Source organism: Rattus norvegicus, chromosome 14, assembly GCF_021556685.1.
Source record: "Rattus norvegicus strain SHRSP/BbbUtx chromosome 14, alternate assembly SHRSP_T2T, whole genome shotgun sequence".
Classification (NCBI taxonomy): Eukaryota; Metazoa; Chordata; class Mammalia; order Rodentia; family Muridae; genus Rattus; species Rattus norvegicus.
In genome coordinates, this window is record NC_141547.1 from 78,306,009 (window position 1) to 78,324,147 (window position 18,139).

General features: G+C 51.4%; 1 protein-coding gene across 2 annotated transcripts in view; it reads right to left on the reverse strand.

Moving 5' to 3' along the window:
• Ppp2r2c (protein phosphatase 2, regulatory subunit B, gamma) overlaps nt 1-18,139 on the reverse strand; it is an 84,677-nt gene that overhangs the window by 13,209 nt on the left and 53,329 nt on the right. For both annotated transcript variants that reach the window (NM_057116.2, NM_001412427.1), the window contains 5 exon segments: nt 1,326-1,490; nt 7,679-7,856; nt 11,026-11,138; nt 12,361-12,526; nt 15,931-16,028. In NM_057116.2, coding sequence (NP_476457.1) covers nt 1,326-1,490; nt 7,679-7,856; nt 11,026-11,138; nt 12,361-12,526; nt 15,931-16,028 — 720 coding nt within the window.

Here is an 18,139-nt window from a genome sequence, read left to right on the forward strand (position 1 = left end):
CTTCTAGATGGCTCTGGATGTTCTCTCCCTCACTGCTACAATAAAAAAACATCTCCTGAGGCATACATAGGAGCAGTCATACCCTCACTTTCTTTCGGTCACCATGATGGACAGTAGCATCAAATTGTGGATCAGGATAAACCCTTTCTACCTTATTGCTTTGACTAGGGTATTTTATCATGGCAACAGGAAAAGAAACAAAGACAAACACTAATCGAAAGAAAGAAAGAGAGAGAGAGAGAGAGAGAGGGAGGAAGGAAGGAAGGAGAGAAGGAGGGAAGGAGGGAAGGAGGGAAGGAGGGAAGGAGGGAGGGAGGAAATTGAACTCACTGACACAAACAAAACCATGAGGCTAGAGAGATGGCCCAGTGGCCAAGTGTGCACTGCACTTCCAGAAGGTCCCAGGTTGGTTCCCAGCCCCCACATCATGACTCAACTGCTTGCAACTTCAGCCCTAAGGAATTCTGCCCTCTTCTGACCTCTGTGGGTATTGCACTTACTTGCATATACCCTAACCCACAGATACAGACATATAATTAAAAGGAATAAAGCAAAGTCTTGTGAGAGAGAGGGAAGGGAGGGAGATAGGGAGGGAGGGAAGGAGGGAGGGAGGGAGGGAGGGAGGGAGGGAGGGAGGGAGGAAGGAACCGTATCTTTTCATCAAAAGGACATCTGGTAGATATACACAACCAATACAAGACTCGAGGTGCAGGTGTACTATGCCAACCTCGGGGGTGGGGGGGGGAGGAAGAGACCTGCAGTTCTCGGGAGGAAGGCAGAAGGACGGTAACAACAGACCAGAGAGCACGGGAAGAGAAAACTGCAGGCCACAGTCACCTGTGCACCCACATACAAATGCTCTTAACCTGTAGACTGCTATGTGCCACACAGCCTGTCTATACATGGGACTGCTGGCCTGCAGAGAGGCCCAGACAGATGGATGTGGTCAAAGTTCCTAAGTGAGTCACTCTCTCTCTCCCCTACATATACATAATCTCTCTCTCTCTCTCTCTCTCTCTCTCTCTCTCTCTCTCTCTCTCATACTCTCACACACACATTCTCTCCCTTATATAAATATACATACTCTCTCCCACACACTCTCCCTTACACACACATTCACACACACACACTCTCTTAAATATGCATGTGTTTGCATGCCCACAAGCACCCTCTCATTTTTAACATGTAGACACACAGACAAATGCCAACAAAATCATGTCTCATGATGCCACTCCAAGGCCATGTCTTCATGCCTTCCTTGTACTGTGTTCGCCACAATGGTGCACCCACTTGCCAGACCCAATATACCTAGTGCAGAGACTTACGCTTGGAGTGCTTGTCGCACAGGGCAGCTGCCCGCATGTCACAGAGCCGCAGGGAGCCCTTGCTGCTGCTGTAGACGAAGAGGTTGCAGTGGTGCGGATGGAACTCAGATGCTGTGATCACCTCCGTGAGGTCCTCCATGTTGGCTGGCTTGATGTCTACGATGTCTGGGTTGGTGAGGTCAAGGGAAACAGCGATGGTGCCCTTGCTCTCTCCTTTGAGGCCCACGTTAAACTCTACCAAGTCTGCGTGGCTTTTCTGGTTCTAAGACCCCACCACCACCACCAAACAAACACCCAGCCCCTAGTCCTCAAAGGCACGGATTCACATGGAAAGCTTCTTCCCAGTACCTGACCAGTGCCTCTTCCCAGTACCTGACCAGTGCCTCTTCCCAGTACCTGACCAGTGGCTCCACAAAGCTGAACCCAAACGCTCTTACAGAGGAGTGCCTAGCCCTGCAATCACCATGGACATTCCTAAGAGCCTACCTTCCTCTCAGAAGCACAGCGTACTGTGCACAGTGGGCCACATGGTAAACTGCCCCCTATAGGGTTGTATGCTGGATGCTTGTCCTCTACTTCCTGCTATTTTGGGAGGCCACAGAACGTTTAGAAGTGGGCCCCTAGGGGTGGGCCTTTAAAGCTAACACCCACTCTTGGTTCCGGCCTTACTCCTGTCTCCTGGGCCACCCTAATGCAAGCAGGCTCTGGTATGCACTCCCATGGCCATAAACTGCACTGCCCCACCATGCCTTCCCTGCCGAGGTCTCCAGTTGTGAGTCAAAAAGACCCCTTCCACCCATCAGGGGATGTGGTCACAGGAACTCAGAAGATAATGAGTAGATACGCCCACTCCATGCTGGGCCACGGGCACTCTTAGTGAATGATTTCACATCTCTGTCCTTCTATGTCTGGACCATGTGTACGCGTTTGTTACCACAGCACCAACTCCCCTTCTACCCACAGTATCAAGACTGGCCAGTGAGAGAGTGTTCTCTGATTGAAGACAGCTAAGACACTTAGCTCTGACATATGCCTTGGAGACCCCAGGACCTGGAAAGCAGGGATATTGGGATATGGTTTCCCTGGGCTAGATGGGAACAGAGGAGAGGGTTCTGGGACCTGGAGTCACACCCCAGTCTTTGTCTGCAGAGTAGAATGGAATCCTACAGGCTGTGGGCATCCAGCCAGACACATGGTCACAGAGCCTAAGGACTGGCCAATGCCTGCTGGGCAGGAGAATGGCCTATAGGCTACAGGCATCCAGCTAAGCACATGGTTATAGGGCTCAAGGACTGGCTAATGCCTCCGCCTGGCTGGTGCCACTGGGATGGAAGTTGTTAAGTACTGAGAGGGTCTGTGTATTACTTACTTCTCTCATTGCATCTTAAGAGAGGAAGGGTGGGATTATGTTTGGTGGACCATGCCTTTAATCCCAGCACTCAGGGGGCAGATGCAGGCTTAGTTTGAAGTCAGCTTGGTCTACACAGTGGGCTCCAGGCCATCCAGGGATACATAGTGAGACCTTGTCTCAAAAAGAGAGAGAGGAGGGGAAGGAAAGAAAGAGGAAGATGGAGGTGGCCATTCTAAGCCATAGTTCAAGGGCAGTCCAGCAGGGCAGGAGGTATGATGGCAACTCTGACAATGTACACAGCCAAGAAGCAGAGAGTGAGGGGGAGGGGAGAGGGAGAAGAAGAGAGGGGGAGGGGGGAGAGGGGGAGGGGGAAGGAAGGGGGAGGGGGAGAGAAAGAGGGAGAGGGAGAAATTCTGGCTTTCTCCTTTTCATTCTTTCTAGGGCCCCAGCCCACAGAGTGGTATCATCTGCATCTGAGATGAGTCCTCCATTATCTGAATCTAGACAGTCCCTTGCAGACATGCTCAGGGATTGGTTTCCACAGTGGTTCTAGATCCAATCAAGTAGATGATCAGGATTAATCCCCACAAGTTATCCCACTAGATTTCACTGAATCCATCCTAAAACAGGGGCTCGAAGGACTCGCCTGAAAAGGATGTGGCTGTGGAAGGGACACACACACAATGCACTGAACACACCTCTCCTTGCACGCCACGCCAGCAAGGACTTCCAGAAACCCTGGCTTTAGTTTTGAAGATCAGGTCAGAAATGAAGTGGGCTATGTGTCAGATCTTAGCACTCTGGACTGTGCTGTGCCACAGAGGAACATCATGTTCCCCCTCCCAAACCTCAGTTTCCCCATATGCAAAATGGAGGGCTTGTTGTGATTGGAAAGCAGTGGTTCCTTCAAGGAGTGACCAGGTGGCCACGAGCTGAGATGCACCTCTAAGGCTGTGAGCCTCGGAGACTAGGAGATGGGAACAGCAAGCCAATTTTGTAATCAAGACAGGACGTTGAGGTGACAGTACTGCCTTCCCCAGGTGACCTGGGGTCCAACGCAGGTGTCTTTATTAGACACACATAGAAGGGTGGTGCGGATGCTGGGGAGTGGGAGACAGAGACACACACTGACTGACTTAGTGATGGAGACCAGAATTGATGAGAGAGGATAGACTGCCAGCTCTGAAGGCAGGCAGAGCACTACACTCTGCGACACCCCAGTCAGATGAGACCGCCAAGCTGCTGCAGAGCCAGGCCCTAGAGTGGCGCCTGCAGTCCTTCCTGTAAGGACACAGGAAACATGAGCCGCATGGACTCTGCAGCATTGTCAGGCTGTAGGGACTTCCATGGACTGTCAATCATTCCTGTCGCCAAAGGCGTTGCCTGGTCTCCTGAAGGCCAGCTGGAGTCATGCTGTCCCCTTGCACTGATGCGCTATGGAGAGGACGGGCTGTGTCCCCTGGCTTCCATTCACTGGGTCTCAGCATCCATTCTATAGAATGGTGGGGACTGAGGGCCACTTCCACAGGGGATTCCCCGCTAGTCATTCTCTGAGTCTGGACTGTGAGATGGGACAAGCATTGGCTTGTTCTAGCAAAGGGAGAAGTGGGCACAGAGAGCAGAGAACCAATACCAAGCCCTATCACATGGGCATTCACGGAGACAGCAGGAGACAAGCCAATGAACTAAGTCTCCAGACACAGCCATATCCTGCTCATAGGGCAGCATGGGGCCCATCCCTGAGGAAAGTGGGGGAGGTGGGGGTGAGTAGGGACGTACCCATAACCACTTGTAGTGCTATGGAGGAAGGAGCTGGCTTCTAAACATCTCAGCAGGGCAGGCCTTCCAGTGGCCTTTGTACCCCAAAGACCCATGATACTGTGTGGCTATCACGTGTCACTCAATAAAGTGCAAATGGAGGTTTCGTGAGAGAAAATGCAGAGGCTCTGGGTTCCACAGACTGACTGCATCAGGCAAATCATGAGGCTCATCCACAGGAGCCTGCTCTTCCCAGGAGCCTGCGCTCACGGCCAGAAGATGTTGTCATGGCAACCGAGTAGTGACTGGAGTGAGGCAAGAGGCAGCTCTGCGGAACCCTACAGAAGAGCCTCCCATGTAGAGAGCCCCCGAAGCCTTCCTCACATAGAGATGATCTAAAAAAAGAACTGATTTCTCTCCAGAAGATGACCTGGCCACAAACACTCAAAGCTCAGCATGTGGAATCCTAGACACAGCTCCTGGTTGCCACAGCACAATGCCAAAGGCGAGTGGGTGAAGCCTCGGGCACCTGGTTTTCAGAGTTCTGAGACCTAGGTGTCCAAGGACAGGGCAGGAGCCCCCACAAGGCCTACTACTGGTGTTTCCATGGGGTCACCCCCTCTGTTCCTGTGTCATCACCTAGCCTCTGCTGGCATTCTGTCGGTGCCCCACATTACCTCTCCAGCCAAGGACACCAGTCACACTGGACCCCTGTGGCTCAGATGTAAGCTAACAGCCCTGGGATTACACTGACTGCAGATCAAGCCTCATCCTGAGACCCTGGACAGGGCTTAAACACAGGAACTGGGGTCTCGGCACTGTGTTAGCAGAATCTTACTGACTTCTGTGAAGCATTTGTAAAAGTCTGTCCTCTGGATGCTGGGCTGAGATTTCTGTCCCCACTCTTTTGTGCAGTAGACAAGCTATGTGCTGCTCTTGCAAATCCTGGCAAACACTTGCCTGCATCGCCAGCACCTAAGCAAATGTCCCATGTTGTTAAATGAATGAACACATAGAGCCTTGGGGAGCAGCAGAACTGAACCAGGACCCAGCGGTATAGACTTTTGACCTCTGCTTCAAACCTTCAGTTCCATTTATTCAGTAAGCCCCTGGATGACAATTCTAACAGGCACACCTTTGCTTCTGCACAGTGGTACCGTGGGTTAGTCGTGAGAGGCTTCAGTGTGCCATGAGCTGGTGAGGGTGGTATATCTAAATGGCAATTGTTACTGTACCCCGTGTCCATTCCACTCTCAGCACCTTCCATACAGGCCCATCGCCACTGAATGGAGGAGAGCAGCCAGGTGTGGCAGGCAGGTGTGGCAGGCAAGTGTGGCAGCCAGGTGTGATGGCCAGGTGTGGCAGCCAGGTGGCCAGGGTGGCTCAGGTATGGCAGCCAGGTGTGACAGCCAGGTGGCCAGGGTGGCTCAGTGAGTAAGAGGCAGATGTTGGCCTAGGTCCTGAGCTAGCCCAACACTACTACTCTAAGCTCCTTACAGGTCTGCTCCAGAGATCCAGCCAAGCTCCCAGCACTCAGCATGAGTTCACACACACACCTCTTTTCTGGCCCTGTCCATGCCAGAAGTGAGACTTCTCTAATTACCCAGCTGCCATCAGATGGTGGACACCTGCGGCCCAGAATCCAGATCCTTTTCTGCTGAGGGAGGCTCGCCTCCAGGGAATTAGCCCAGAGCTCTGTTCCAGGTGTCTGCATCTCATCACTGTGGCCTGGTGTACCAGCAGGCCACAGGGAGGCAACATGGCTCCCTGATTAACCTCTCCGTCAGACAGGAAGCTGCTTCAAGTCCTGGTTTTCCCTAAGCCACTTCTGGGTCTTCAGCATGTAACACACACCTTCCTCCAGTGGACAAGCTAGGCACCTCGTTACCAGCATATAAGGCACTATCACAACATTGGAGCTACACACTAGTTGGACAAAAGAGTTCTAGAACAGCCATGTTAGTCCCCTAATTCTCACAAAACCACCAGTCCCCTGACACCCATTCTTTTCCACTCTCTGTGCAGCACTGGCTCCCCGATCAACGATCCCACTCACTTTCACACACCCCATCTGCTCCAGGCCCACAGATTCACCCAGCAAAGCCCTGCCTTGGCTTCTTCTCTGCCTACCTGCTGCGTACCGCCTATAGCAGATGTGGATAAAGAAAGTGCTCACTGGCCTGTCCCTAAGACCCCAGTTCTGGTCACTAAAGAATCCTGCATGTCTGGCCTTGTGCGCCAGCATCAAGCGTGCCTTTTGGCCTGGTACACAGTGGGTGCTTGATAAACAAACACCTGCTGGTGAATGCTGTGCTCTTCCACATGGGTGAGCATAATTCCTGTACTCCACATGGGACAAGGATCCAGTGTCACAGGGAGAAGGCTCAGTGTTGGGGTGATCGATGCTCTTTCCTTCTTCCCAACTAACTTGTTCTAATGTCCTCTGGCCACCTAGGTCCAGAGACAGTTACAACACAACCCAAGTCAACAACGTCAACATTTCTTACTGTCTGTACTCTATCCTAGCTATACCCTTCCCTGCCTTCACCCCCCTCTCCCAGGAGATACAAGCTTGGCTCCATGACTCAGGTCCCTTACTAAGACCTTCAAGGGGCTGGTGACAATCCCTACCTCACTGAGAGTCCAGCACATGAAAGTTCACTTTTAGTCTAGCAATCACTAACAGTCCACACGACAGAGCCACGGTAGCAGCCTGCCCACCCTGGACTGGCCCTGACCTTCCCAGCTCGCTGTAGGCTGTGCTCAATGTCCTAGAAGTAGTCATTCCCTTAGCAGGCTGGAGGAGGGGCAGCACCCAGCCCTTGGCTTACGACAAGAGGACACCACTTCTGCCTGGCTTCTGAAACCCCAGCTTCTGACACTGATGTGGTTATCAGTCCAGAGTGACACACGCTGGACCAACACACAGGGATGCAAACTCTAGGGAGCTGTCCTGGGGCATGGTGAGCCTCCCTTCCTCCTCCTCCTCCATTGCCTCCAGCTCTCTTGTCTTTCCTGGATCCTATGAGGGCCCAAGGTGGTGAAAATCATTGCCACTCTAAGGAGATGTGTGGTGGGGTGGAGCCCTCAGCCATCGCGTCTTTAGGGTGTTCACAGACAGTTTGTGATTATACACCCAGCCCCTTTTACACCACGGATGAGACGGGTTCTACAGTAAGAAAGCTGCCAAGGACAACCCCCCAGCCCCTGAAGCCCCTTCCCCACAGGTCAAGGGCGAGGATACTGAAGCTCCGATCAGTGATGGCCAGATGCCAGAGGTTAATGCGCAGGTCGTCCGCTGACATGTACGTCTCGCAGTCGCTGTTGACGGAGATGGAGTTGATGTGGTAGGTGTGGCCATTGGCAAAGATCCTTCTCGGGCTCACTTCCACCATTAAGTCCATGGGCTTCAGCACAGGCACCTGCAGAGAAGAGTGGGTCAGAGAGCCACAAGGGCAGGAGACGGGGAGGGGCAGGGGACACAAATCTCAATGGGACGCTGCAACACTCAAAGCAGGACGTGACTCTCACCCACCCTGCTCATGACGTGTTCTGTACGCAGCTGCTTAACTGTGAGGTTTTCAAAGTTTCTTAACCTGTGCAAGGAGCTCAGGAAGCAAACCCAACTCACTTCGTGTGAACTGAAGTGCCCAGAACACACACCATACACACACACACACACACACACACACACACACACAACCACACACACACACACAACCACACACACACACACCACACCACACACACACACACCACACACACCACACACACACACCACACACACCACACACACACACCACACACACACACACACCACACACACACACCACACACACACACACACACACACACACACACGTTGAAGATTCAAGCTTGACGGACTGATTCAAACAGGGCTATTGTGCATGTTTAGAGAGCTACACACCCAGAACCACATTTTCTTGGGCTAATCTACTCCCCTTGATAGACATTGGTTACCCACCGCTCTATCTGACCTAACGTCCCTTTAACCATCAGGGAAAAGCCTGTGTGAGTTTATCAGCTTCCACAAAGTGAGGGTTAGAAAGTCATCTGACTGCATCTGAGGCCTACTGCAGACTTCCCTGCTTAGCTATAACCACCTACCAGTCAATGTGTGTGGAAAATGCCTTGTTTTATGACTCCTTAAAAATTTATGTGGCCAGGCTGGAGAGATGGCTCAGTGGTTAAGAGCACTGACTGCTCTTTCAGAGGTCCTGAGTTCAATTCCCAGCAACCACATGGTGGCTCACAACCAACTGTAAGGGGATCTGATGCCCTCTTCTGGTGTGTCTGAGGACAGAGACAGTAGAGTGAGTCACATGCATAGAACAAGTAAATCTTAAAAAGAATCCATGTAACCACTTCCACATTGGGACATACTAATTGGGACAAGCTGGATCTGGGCTTCTTTGGAGAAAGAAAGGGCATCATGGCCCAGCCTCTCTTCCCTGTCAGCAACCAAGCCTTCTTTTGGCTGAGGACACCTTGGCTCTGTTGATTCCCAATGCCTAGTGCAGGGAGGGGCCTCCATCTCTGTTTGGATCAGCTGCAACAAGTGAGCGTATTTGGTGCTGGCTGCCAAGTGCCACTATGACACCCCAAGTCATCTGGGGACCAGAGAGGCTATGAGGCAGGGTCAGACACCACCCACTCTGCTACAGTAGGAAGAGACTGGTACCATCATCTCATGACCACTGGTAGGAAGCAGGGATATTGGTCCCACTTCATAAGAAACATGGACTGGGTGGTGACTCAGGAGCCTGACATCCATACGTCCGGGTCCCAGCTCCTACTGAGCTCCTCTGTGGAATGATACAATAGGGGGCCTGGTGAGGCTAACAGGAACTACCAGGAGAGAGCCTAAAAGGTATGCACACTCACTCAAGGAGGTGGCAGGGACAAGACTTGAACTCTGGGCCTAAGGCTCAAACACATGCATACACTCACACATGCAGACACACACATATTCTCTCTCTCTCTCTCTCTCTCTCTCTCTCTCTCTCTCTCTCTCTCTCTCTCTCTCTCTCACACACACACACACACACACACACACACGGCTTATTTTGTGTGTATGAACATTTTGACTGCAAGCATGCACGTATACTATGTGTGTGTTTGGTGCCCAGGAAGGTCAGGAGAGGGTACAGACCCCTTAGAACTGGAGTTAGAGATAGCTGTAAGCTGTCACGTAGGTGCTGGGAGCTAAACCCAGGTCTTCTGCAAGAACAGCAAGTGCTCTTAACCACTGGGCCATCTCTCCAGCCCCTCAGAACTCTTTGATACACTCCTTATGCTTTTTAATTAAACAGGACAAGAGTAGACTTTGGCACAACTCTGCAGTGTCACCTTCTGGCGTCATTGGACCAAAGAAGATCTAGTTAGCTCCTTCCACCCAGTAGCCTAAGGCTAAGGGCAAACCAAGCTCAACTCAGTAACTATGGGGGAAGTATGGCTGGGCTCTGGAACTCAGTTTGTCCTTTCTGTAATGGGCATTTTCTGACTTACTGCCCGCCTCAAAGTCCATCACAGACATAGAGCACCACACCATGCCAGTAGGAAGCATACGTGATGTTTGCTGTGTAATGGACTAAAACGTCTCACCTTAGAGGAAATTCTGAAGACACAGGATGTAAGAGGGACATGAAACCACAGGATATCCTAGGACAGGATGTTTACAAGGAAGAGAAACTACGGGATGTGCTAAGGTAGCAATTCTCAACCTGTGGGTCAAGACCCCTAGGTGGGTGGAACAACCATTTCACAGGGGTTGCATATCAGATATCCTGCATATTTATACATTACAATTCATAACAGTGACAGAATTGCCATTATGAAGTAGCAATGGAAATAATTTTATGGCTGGGGTCACCAGAGTATGAGGAACTATATTAAAGGGTCACAGCAGTAGGGAGGCTGAGAACCACTGCTCCAAAGGAAGTTTGGAACACTCCATCCATCAGGGAAGCTCCTTTAGGACAGTAAAGGAACAACTCAGAATAGCTTCAGGAAGTCCCTGAAACTGACCAAGTTCACTAAGTCCCTCCCTCTCCAAGAATATGTATGCAGTAAAGACTGTAAAGTTACTCTCCAACAAGCTAAGCTGCTTAGAAAAGGCTCAGATCATCAGCCTGGAAGAAACAGAGGCCAGGGGACTCATCAGACAAGCCTCCCAGAAGAGACTCAGAACAGCTGAGCCACATGGAAAGGACACTCTTCCACCTGCTGAGCTGGCTGAGGCTGTGCAGTGAGCTCCTGGTTCCCAGCTTTTTTGAGCTAGGATTAGATGATGCAGTTGTCTTTGAGTCACTTCACTTCTATTCCTTTAAGTAACCCCTCACTCATGCTCCTGTAAGTAACCTCAATAAACTCACTGGTTCATTGTGGTGGACTTGGCAGTGTCTGTATTCTGGTCCCCATCAGTTTCCTATCTGGAGTGAGTAGACATTTGTTCATTACCCTAAGAATAGTGGCACAGTGGTGTGACCCTGACCCTGGCTCTAAGAGTCCTAAAGGTCTCATGACTTGGTAAAACATAATGCTGAATGCTAGTTCATCCATGAGGCTCACCTGCAGTGACGTCACTGTGGACAGGTCTTTCAGCTTCCCCTCCTCATCCTTCAGGTTGTAGCCCTCGGGCCTCTTGTCTCGCTCGGTAATCTTCCATAATTTAATAGTTTTATCTTTAAGAACAGATCAGGGAAGAACAAGGCATCCTGTCAACAGCCAGGTCAGGAAGAGAATACCCACTCTAGCCAGAAGGACAGTGACATGAGCCCCAGGAGTCACCATCCCACATCCCTCTTCTCCCTCACTGTGCCTTATGTAGAAGACCTCTGCATATGGGGAATCTTTTTTTTGCCGAATCTCTTCGTCACTGACAGAGGATGTTGCTAGGTCAAAGGGCATGACTCTTGTAAGGATCTCTACTGACCTCTATATTGGGCACATACCACTGTGCCTTCCTGAGGGTGGTCTCTTTGCCATTCCTAACTCAGTGGTACTTGCCACCTACAAACCAGAAGCCTCTGTGCTGTACTCCTCCCGTGAGTTTCACAGGAGGAAGAATCGTTGGCGATAATCTCATGGCTTATCTTGGCTATGCCACAGATATTGTTCAAAACACATTGGCTCTTGTTATGAGGGCTCCTTTAGAATTAATTAAAGTTTAAATGCATAAAGTAGATGACCTGCCATCAGGAGATGGCCGACCTCATATAATTGGCTGAAGGCCCTGACAGAATGAAGGTCTACCTCCCTGGGAAGAGGGAATTCTGCCAGCAGACACCCTCCAGGCTTGAGCTGTGTGTGCGCTTCTGGCCTCACAATCATAGGGGCCAGAATCACAGCTCCTCTCCATCTCTACCTTTCCCTCTTTCCTCTCTCTGTCTCTCCCCCACACGCCTGGCTTCCCCAGAGGACCCTGATAACATCTGCAGTCAAAACAAACAACACCATGAACATGGGAAGGAGCTAGAGAGAAAATGGGACCCTCAATTGGCCGAAGCCATCTGTGAGGGCGGGGGTGGGGGAAGAAATGAGTAGGAAAGCTGGTCTAGACATTTTGTAGGGCTAAAAAGTAGATGGGCCCCATGGCTGGCTTCTTTCCAGAATGGTAAGAAATGATTTTTAAAGACATGGAGCAGCCCCAGTTTGGGTGACTTGTGACTCTGGCTAAGAGTTCAGTTTGTATCTGGTAGTCCCTGGTTTCTGAAACTGGTCCCTGTTGTTTGAAGTATTCAACATGATCTTCACCTTGGAGCTATCTGTGAACATTATATTTACAATGGTGGGAGATTTGTGATCAGTCAGGGAAAGCTGAAGAGTCATCTGGTTGTCACTAAAACCACAGAGAAACTTGGAAGGTGGAGTGAGGCCAGGACAGCCACACCCGCAGGGCCTCACCATTGGTGGACAGCAGCGAGTGGGCGGCGTTCTGCTGCGGGAGCCATTTGATCTTGTTGATTTTCTCCTCTATCTCCAGGCTTTTCAGGTAGTCAAACTCAGGCTCGTGGCTCTGGAAGGTGCTGTACACATCGTACTCACCCTGGCTGTGAGGTGCGTTCTTACTCTGCAGGGAAACCCAAAGGCAGACTGAGCCACCAGAGTGCCCAGGGAAGATGGGGGCAGGCGTGACAAGGGGCTGAATGCACCTTGCAATCTATGTACCATGAGCATCAGCAAAGGAAACTACTGATGCAAGTGTACATGTGTGTGCAGGTGTGTGTGTGTGTGTGTGTGTGTGTGTGTGTAGGTATGTGTGTGTGCAGTGGTGTATGTGTGTGTAGAGGAATGTGAAGATATGTGTGTGCAGAGGTGTGTGCATGTGTGTGCAGGGGTGTGTGTGTAGGTATGTGTGTGTGCAGGGGTGTGTGTGTGTAGGTATGTGTGTGTGCAGGGGTGTGTGTGTGTAGGTATGTGTGTGTGCAGGGGTGTGTATGTGTGTGTGTGTAGAGGAATGTGAAGGTATGTGTGTGCAGGTGTGTGTGTGTGTGTGTAGAGGAATGTGCAGGTATGTGTGTGCAAGTGTTTATGTTTTACAGGTGTGTGTGTACATGTGTGTGCAGGTGTGTGTGTGTGTGCAGAGGAATGTGCAGGTATGTATGTGCAGGTGTGTGTGTATGTGTAGAGGAATGTGCAGATGTGTGTGTGCAAGTGTGTATGTTTTACAGGTGTGTGTGTGTGTGTGCAGGCATGTATACAAGGAGGGTCTGGGTATATGCAGGGATGGGTGTGTGCAAGCAGTGGGTATGAAAGTATGTGTGTGTGTGTATGTAGAGGTATGGGCAGGTATGTGTGTGTATGTTTTACAGGTGTGTGTGTGTGTGTGTGTATGTGCAGGCATGTATACAGGAAGAGTGTGGGTATATGTAGGAGTAGGTGTGTGCGAGTAGTGGGTATGAAAGTGTACACACAGAGGTGTATGTGTATAGAAGTGTGTGCAAACATGTGCAAGTGTGTATGTTTTACCGGGGTGTGTGTGTGTGTGTGTGCGTGTGCAGGTATGTGTATACATGGAGGGTGTGGGTATGTGCAGGGGTATATGTGTGCAAGCAGTAGGTAGGATGTGGAAAAGTGTGTGTGTGTGTGTGTGTGTGTGCATCTAGGGGTGTATGTACAGAATTGTATGCAGGTGTATGTGTGTGCAAGTATATATGTGTACAGGGGTATAAATGTGTGCAGGTGTGTATGTGCGTATACATGGGGGTGTGTGTATACAAGGTGGATATGGGTATATGCTGGAGTGTATGCCTTGGGCACAGGGGATACACAGATGTGTGCCCAGAGATCTATGTGTGTGGACCAGGATATGCAGGTATATATGTGTGAACAAAGATGTGCATATGTGCAGGTGTGCATGCATGTATGAACATGCACATGCAAGGGACAGCCTTAGGTATTGTCCTCAGAAACACTGCCCACCCTATTGAGGCAGGGCTTCTCCTTGTCCTGGACCTCACTGATTAAGTTAGCAAGCCTCAGGTAACTGCCTGTCTCCAGTCTCCCCAAACGTGAGATCATAGGCACTTGTATTTTCCTGTGGGTTCCAGGGAATTAAACTTAGGTCCTTATGTTTGTGAGGCCGTGGATCTCCCCATGTACCCACAAAGTATTCACCATCCCCCTGGCTGAAGTCAGATGCTATCCCCATTAGTCAGGTCTTAACCCTGCTTCCCACGGTGGCTCCCATCCCAGTTTGGGCAGCAGAGTTCCTACGAACCCATCTTGGTGGAGACCTCCAAGTACTGAGCACTGGACCTGCCATAAATACTGGGGACCACTCTCCTAGCAGACAAGTCAAGTTTCTATGACAACACAGGATCACAGCTGGGAACGAGTGAAGACGGCCAGCCAAGCACAGCTTCGGCTTTTCTGTTCGTTTTGAAAGTGCCTATTTTTAGGTCCCTGTCTCCGTCTTGCATTAGGATCTGTTTGAAAATCCTTCCACGTTTTTGCCTTCTCTTCCCCATGAGCACGAGTTGTGAAAAAGGTCAGCAGGACCAGAGGGAGAGACAGACTGAAGGAGAAAAGCCAGAACCTCTGAGCTCATTTCTCTTTGCAGTAGGCAGAAGGATAGCTGACTCTGGTGTGCCCTGGTGGGACAGTTTGGTCTTGTGACACCTGTGTGCATCAGGCTGTCCCTGGCCTGCCCTTGGTGAGCTATTTTAAGCCCTCTGTGCTGAGGTTCTTCGGCTGTCAGATGAAGGGTAGCAGCAGCTCTCTGCGTGGTGGGGTGGTGAGGAGGGGTCTGTATGAGCTAATGCAGCAAGGGAACAGCACTCTGGAGGGATGAGGGTGGCTTCAGCTCCTCCCCCTGGCCCTGTTCCCTTGAGCCTCTCCCTTCTCCCTTTCCTGGCTTTCTCACCCCCCCCCAACACATCAGTGATTGAGAAGCCCCTCGCTGGGGTGACAGAACACAGCAGGTTTCCGTGAGGCTTGCTGCTGGTTGGTCTGTCTGTTAATGGGTGTGCATCTGTACCCTCAGGGACCAGCAAGAAAGAGAAAAGAAAGAAAACAAGGAAACTGTGTGGAACATAGAATGCTCAGCACAGCGTCTGCATAAAGTGGATTCTCAGAGCATCGGTGAGAGCATTGTTGAGGGGGCTTGGACCGCACGGTTCTTTAGGGTTTCAGAAATGACCTCCTGGGTGGGTGGTCTCAGGCTGCTCTTGTTGTATACATTATTCTGCTGCACAGCCACAGGGGAGGGCAGAACAGGTTAAGGCTGGCTTGAAGCCAGGTGTGGGTGCCACATGCCCTTAATCCTAGCAATCCAGAGGCGGCAGCAGGTGGATCTCGGAGTTCTAGACCGGCCTGGTCTAGAGTGAGAGGGTTCCAGGACAGCCAGGGCTACACAGAGAAACCCTGACTTGGAGAACAAAACAAAAACAAACAAACAAAGGCCAGTTTGAAGAGTGGAAGTCTGAGCAAAACCTGCCAGGCCAGCAGAGAGCTGGGGTGGGGTTGGGGTGGGGGAGTCCTCGCTCCTTCCCCAGCTACAACCGCAGGCTACACAGGTCGGGAAGGTTCTGCTGAGAGCTTGTTGGTTTGTCTGGGACAGGAGCATGTCAGTGAATAATCAGCTCATTTGCTTTAGGAAACTGTCTCAGACCACTTACCAGGCCCTTCCCCAATCCTTTCCCTCCAGCCCCAGGCACCTTGTAACAGAAGGCAGTCAGTAACAATTCTATGTAGGCACCTAGGCAAGGTGGCCCAGAAGTCCTGCTCAGAGTATGACCTGCATCCTGCCAGGCCTCATCCACCTGAGCCACCTTCACCCTCACCCTCACCCTCACCACCCTCACCCTCACCCTCACCACCCTCACCCTCACCCTCACCCTCACCCTCACCCTCACCTTCACCCTCACCCTCACCACCCTCACCCTCACCACCACCACCAACACCACCAACTCCATCCTCTAGCCACCTGCCCATCCTCTTCCTGCCTCCCTCCTGACCCCTCCACACACATACCTCTGGTTCCCGCTGGAAGATAACCACCCGGCCACCCTTGTCACCTGTGGCCAGCAGTTCCCCAGTGTGGTTGAACTCGACAGTGGAGATGACGTCAGCTTGAGGAAACAAGACAGAAGGCATCGGTTAGCTGCCTGTATCATCACACAGTGACATCAGTACATTGCTAGACTCGGCAGACCCCACACCCTGGGGGCCCCTGGAGCAGGAGTACGGAGCATGCTGAGGGTCCCCACTCTCCTGAGTAGGCTTCCTCCCTGCTCAGTGGGTCACTGAGGCTGAGCTCCAGTCCCAGGGGACAAATGGCACAGTGTGGGGCCTGTGGGCATCAGGGGAGGAAGGCACCATTCCACAGGTCTGGGTGCCATCAGGGCCTGCCACAGGTCAGGGTGGTACAGCTTTGGAAGGGAGTCGAGGAAGGCAATTGTCTATAGGGACAGTAGGGACAAGACACAGTGGCTTGCTTTAATCTCTAATGCTCCCCTGGGGGAACTAAGGGCTAGACATGAAGCCAGGGAAGCCACTGTGCTGGACAGATGAAAAGTGGGTACAAAGCTGGGGACCACAATGGCTAACAGACTATCTGCAAAATGGGGACAGAAGGTGGGTGGCATTGCAAGCCACCTGGGTGCGCCTTGTCTTCCCTTCTTGGATCAAGCCCTGTGTTCACTCCTTATACCTGTGGCAGGACAAAAAGCAGCCACTCCCTTGCTGGGACAGTACCTGCTAGTGGTTGGGTGAACTCCCAGCTCTCTAATCTTAGAGTCTCACCCTCAGGCAGGCCTCTGGGATCTCTCCCAAGCTGTACTATAGGTGGTTGAGCTCAACTTAACACCCAGAGGCTTTCCTCACGGGGGTCGCCCCAGTAACTGGAGTGTCTGACCCACTGTGTGGGCAGGTGTCTGGAGAGAGCCCACAGTGTTAGACCCAGACTCCAGTCTCAGGATCTGCGAATGAAGGCAACCCCCAATCTATTCCCCAACCCCCTCAGGCTCTATGAGCCACAATGGTGTCTGGTCTGAACATTCCAGGTGGCCAGCCACAGGGCTAGGTCACACATGGAAAGGACAGCACCAGGCCTGGCAGGAGAGCTGCTCCTTCTAGACTAAGCCAGAATTCACCAGCCTTAAACCTGAGGCTATCCTACCACAGGATTTACTAGAATCCCAAAGTGATTTTTATTTTTAATTTAAACATATTCCTAATATTGAAAAAGTAGGATTCTTGCCAAGGTGTACTTCCAATACATTCTGAAGCACAGAAAGTTCTAGAACATCAACCCATATGCCCAAGCAGCAACTGTTGGCAGGACAGGGCAGAGTCCACCCCTGTGAATGAGATTCCTGGTAACTCTTCACCTTTCTGACCTGGGCTCTGTCAGTACCATAATCTTTGACCCCAACTATGGTAACAGGAACATCTGCCTAACAGGTCATCAAGGTGCCAGTCCTCCATGGCCCCAGTAGATCACCAGCAGGCCTCCCTAACGATATTGACTATATTCCACTCTTCAGATAGTCACCAGAGAGATACCCTTGAACCACGCTCTCTTTCCATGCCCCAACCACCAGCAGTCCCCAAATATGACTTCCTTCTCTGGGTATTATAGCAGATAACCTTTCCCTATCCCAACAGCCATTCCTCCATGACACCCAACCCCAATGCTATCACCTGTCCTTCAAATATTCATCTACATCACTGTGCCCCACAGGCCGCAGGGAATCCATAGGGAGAGCCCAGAAGCACTGTGGCTAACACCATGGCACTTCACTTCCTGCCCAATAGCTTTGTACTTCACATTCAGAGCAGTCTGTAACTGTGCACACCAGAACCCCAGGCCTTCACCTCTCCTGCCCCTCCCAGTTCCTTTCTCTGGAACTCACATGTCCCCCACTTGAATGGTAAGCCACTCACCTGTCCTAGACTCTGGGCAGGGCCCTGTGATCTGCTTGAGACTACAGACCACAGCTAGCAAGCTGCAAGGAGAGCCAAGAAGAGGCTAATATACAGAGCTCTGCCCTGTATGTAGCCTCTACTTTTGCCAGCAGAGGGACCTGCCCAGGCTAGTCCATCAGTCCTCAGAGGCAGGGGCAACAGCCGCTAGCCAAGCCCAGCTTGCAGCAGGCCACCGATGAGCCTAAACTCAGTCCTTTGAAGATGCGTGCCAGTGATGGATGCCTGACAGGCTGGCCCTATCCTAGTCTACCTC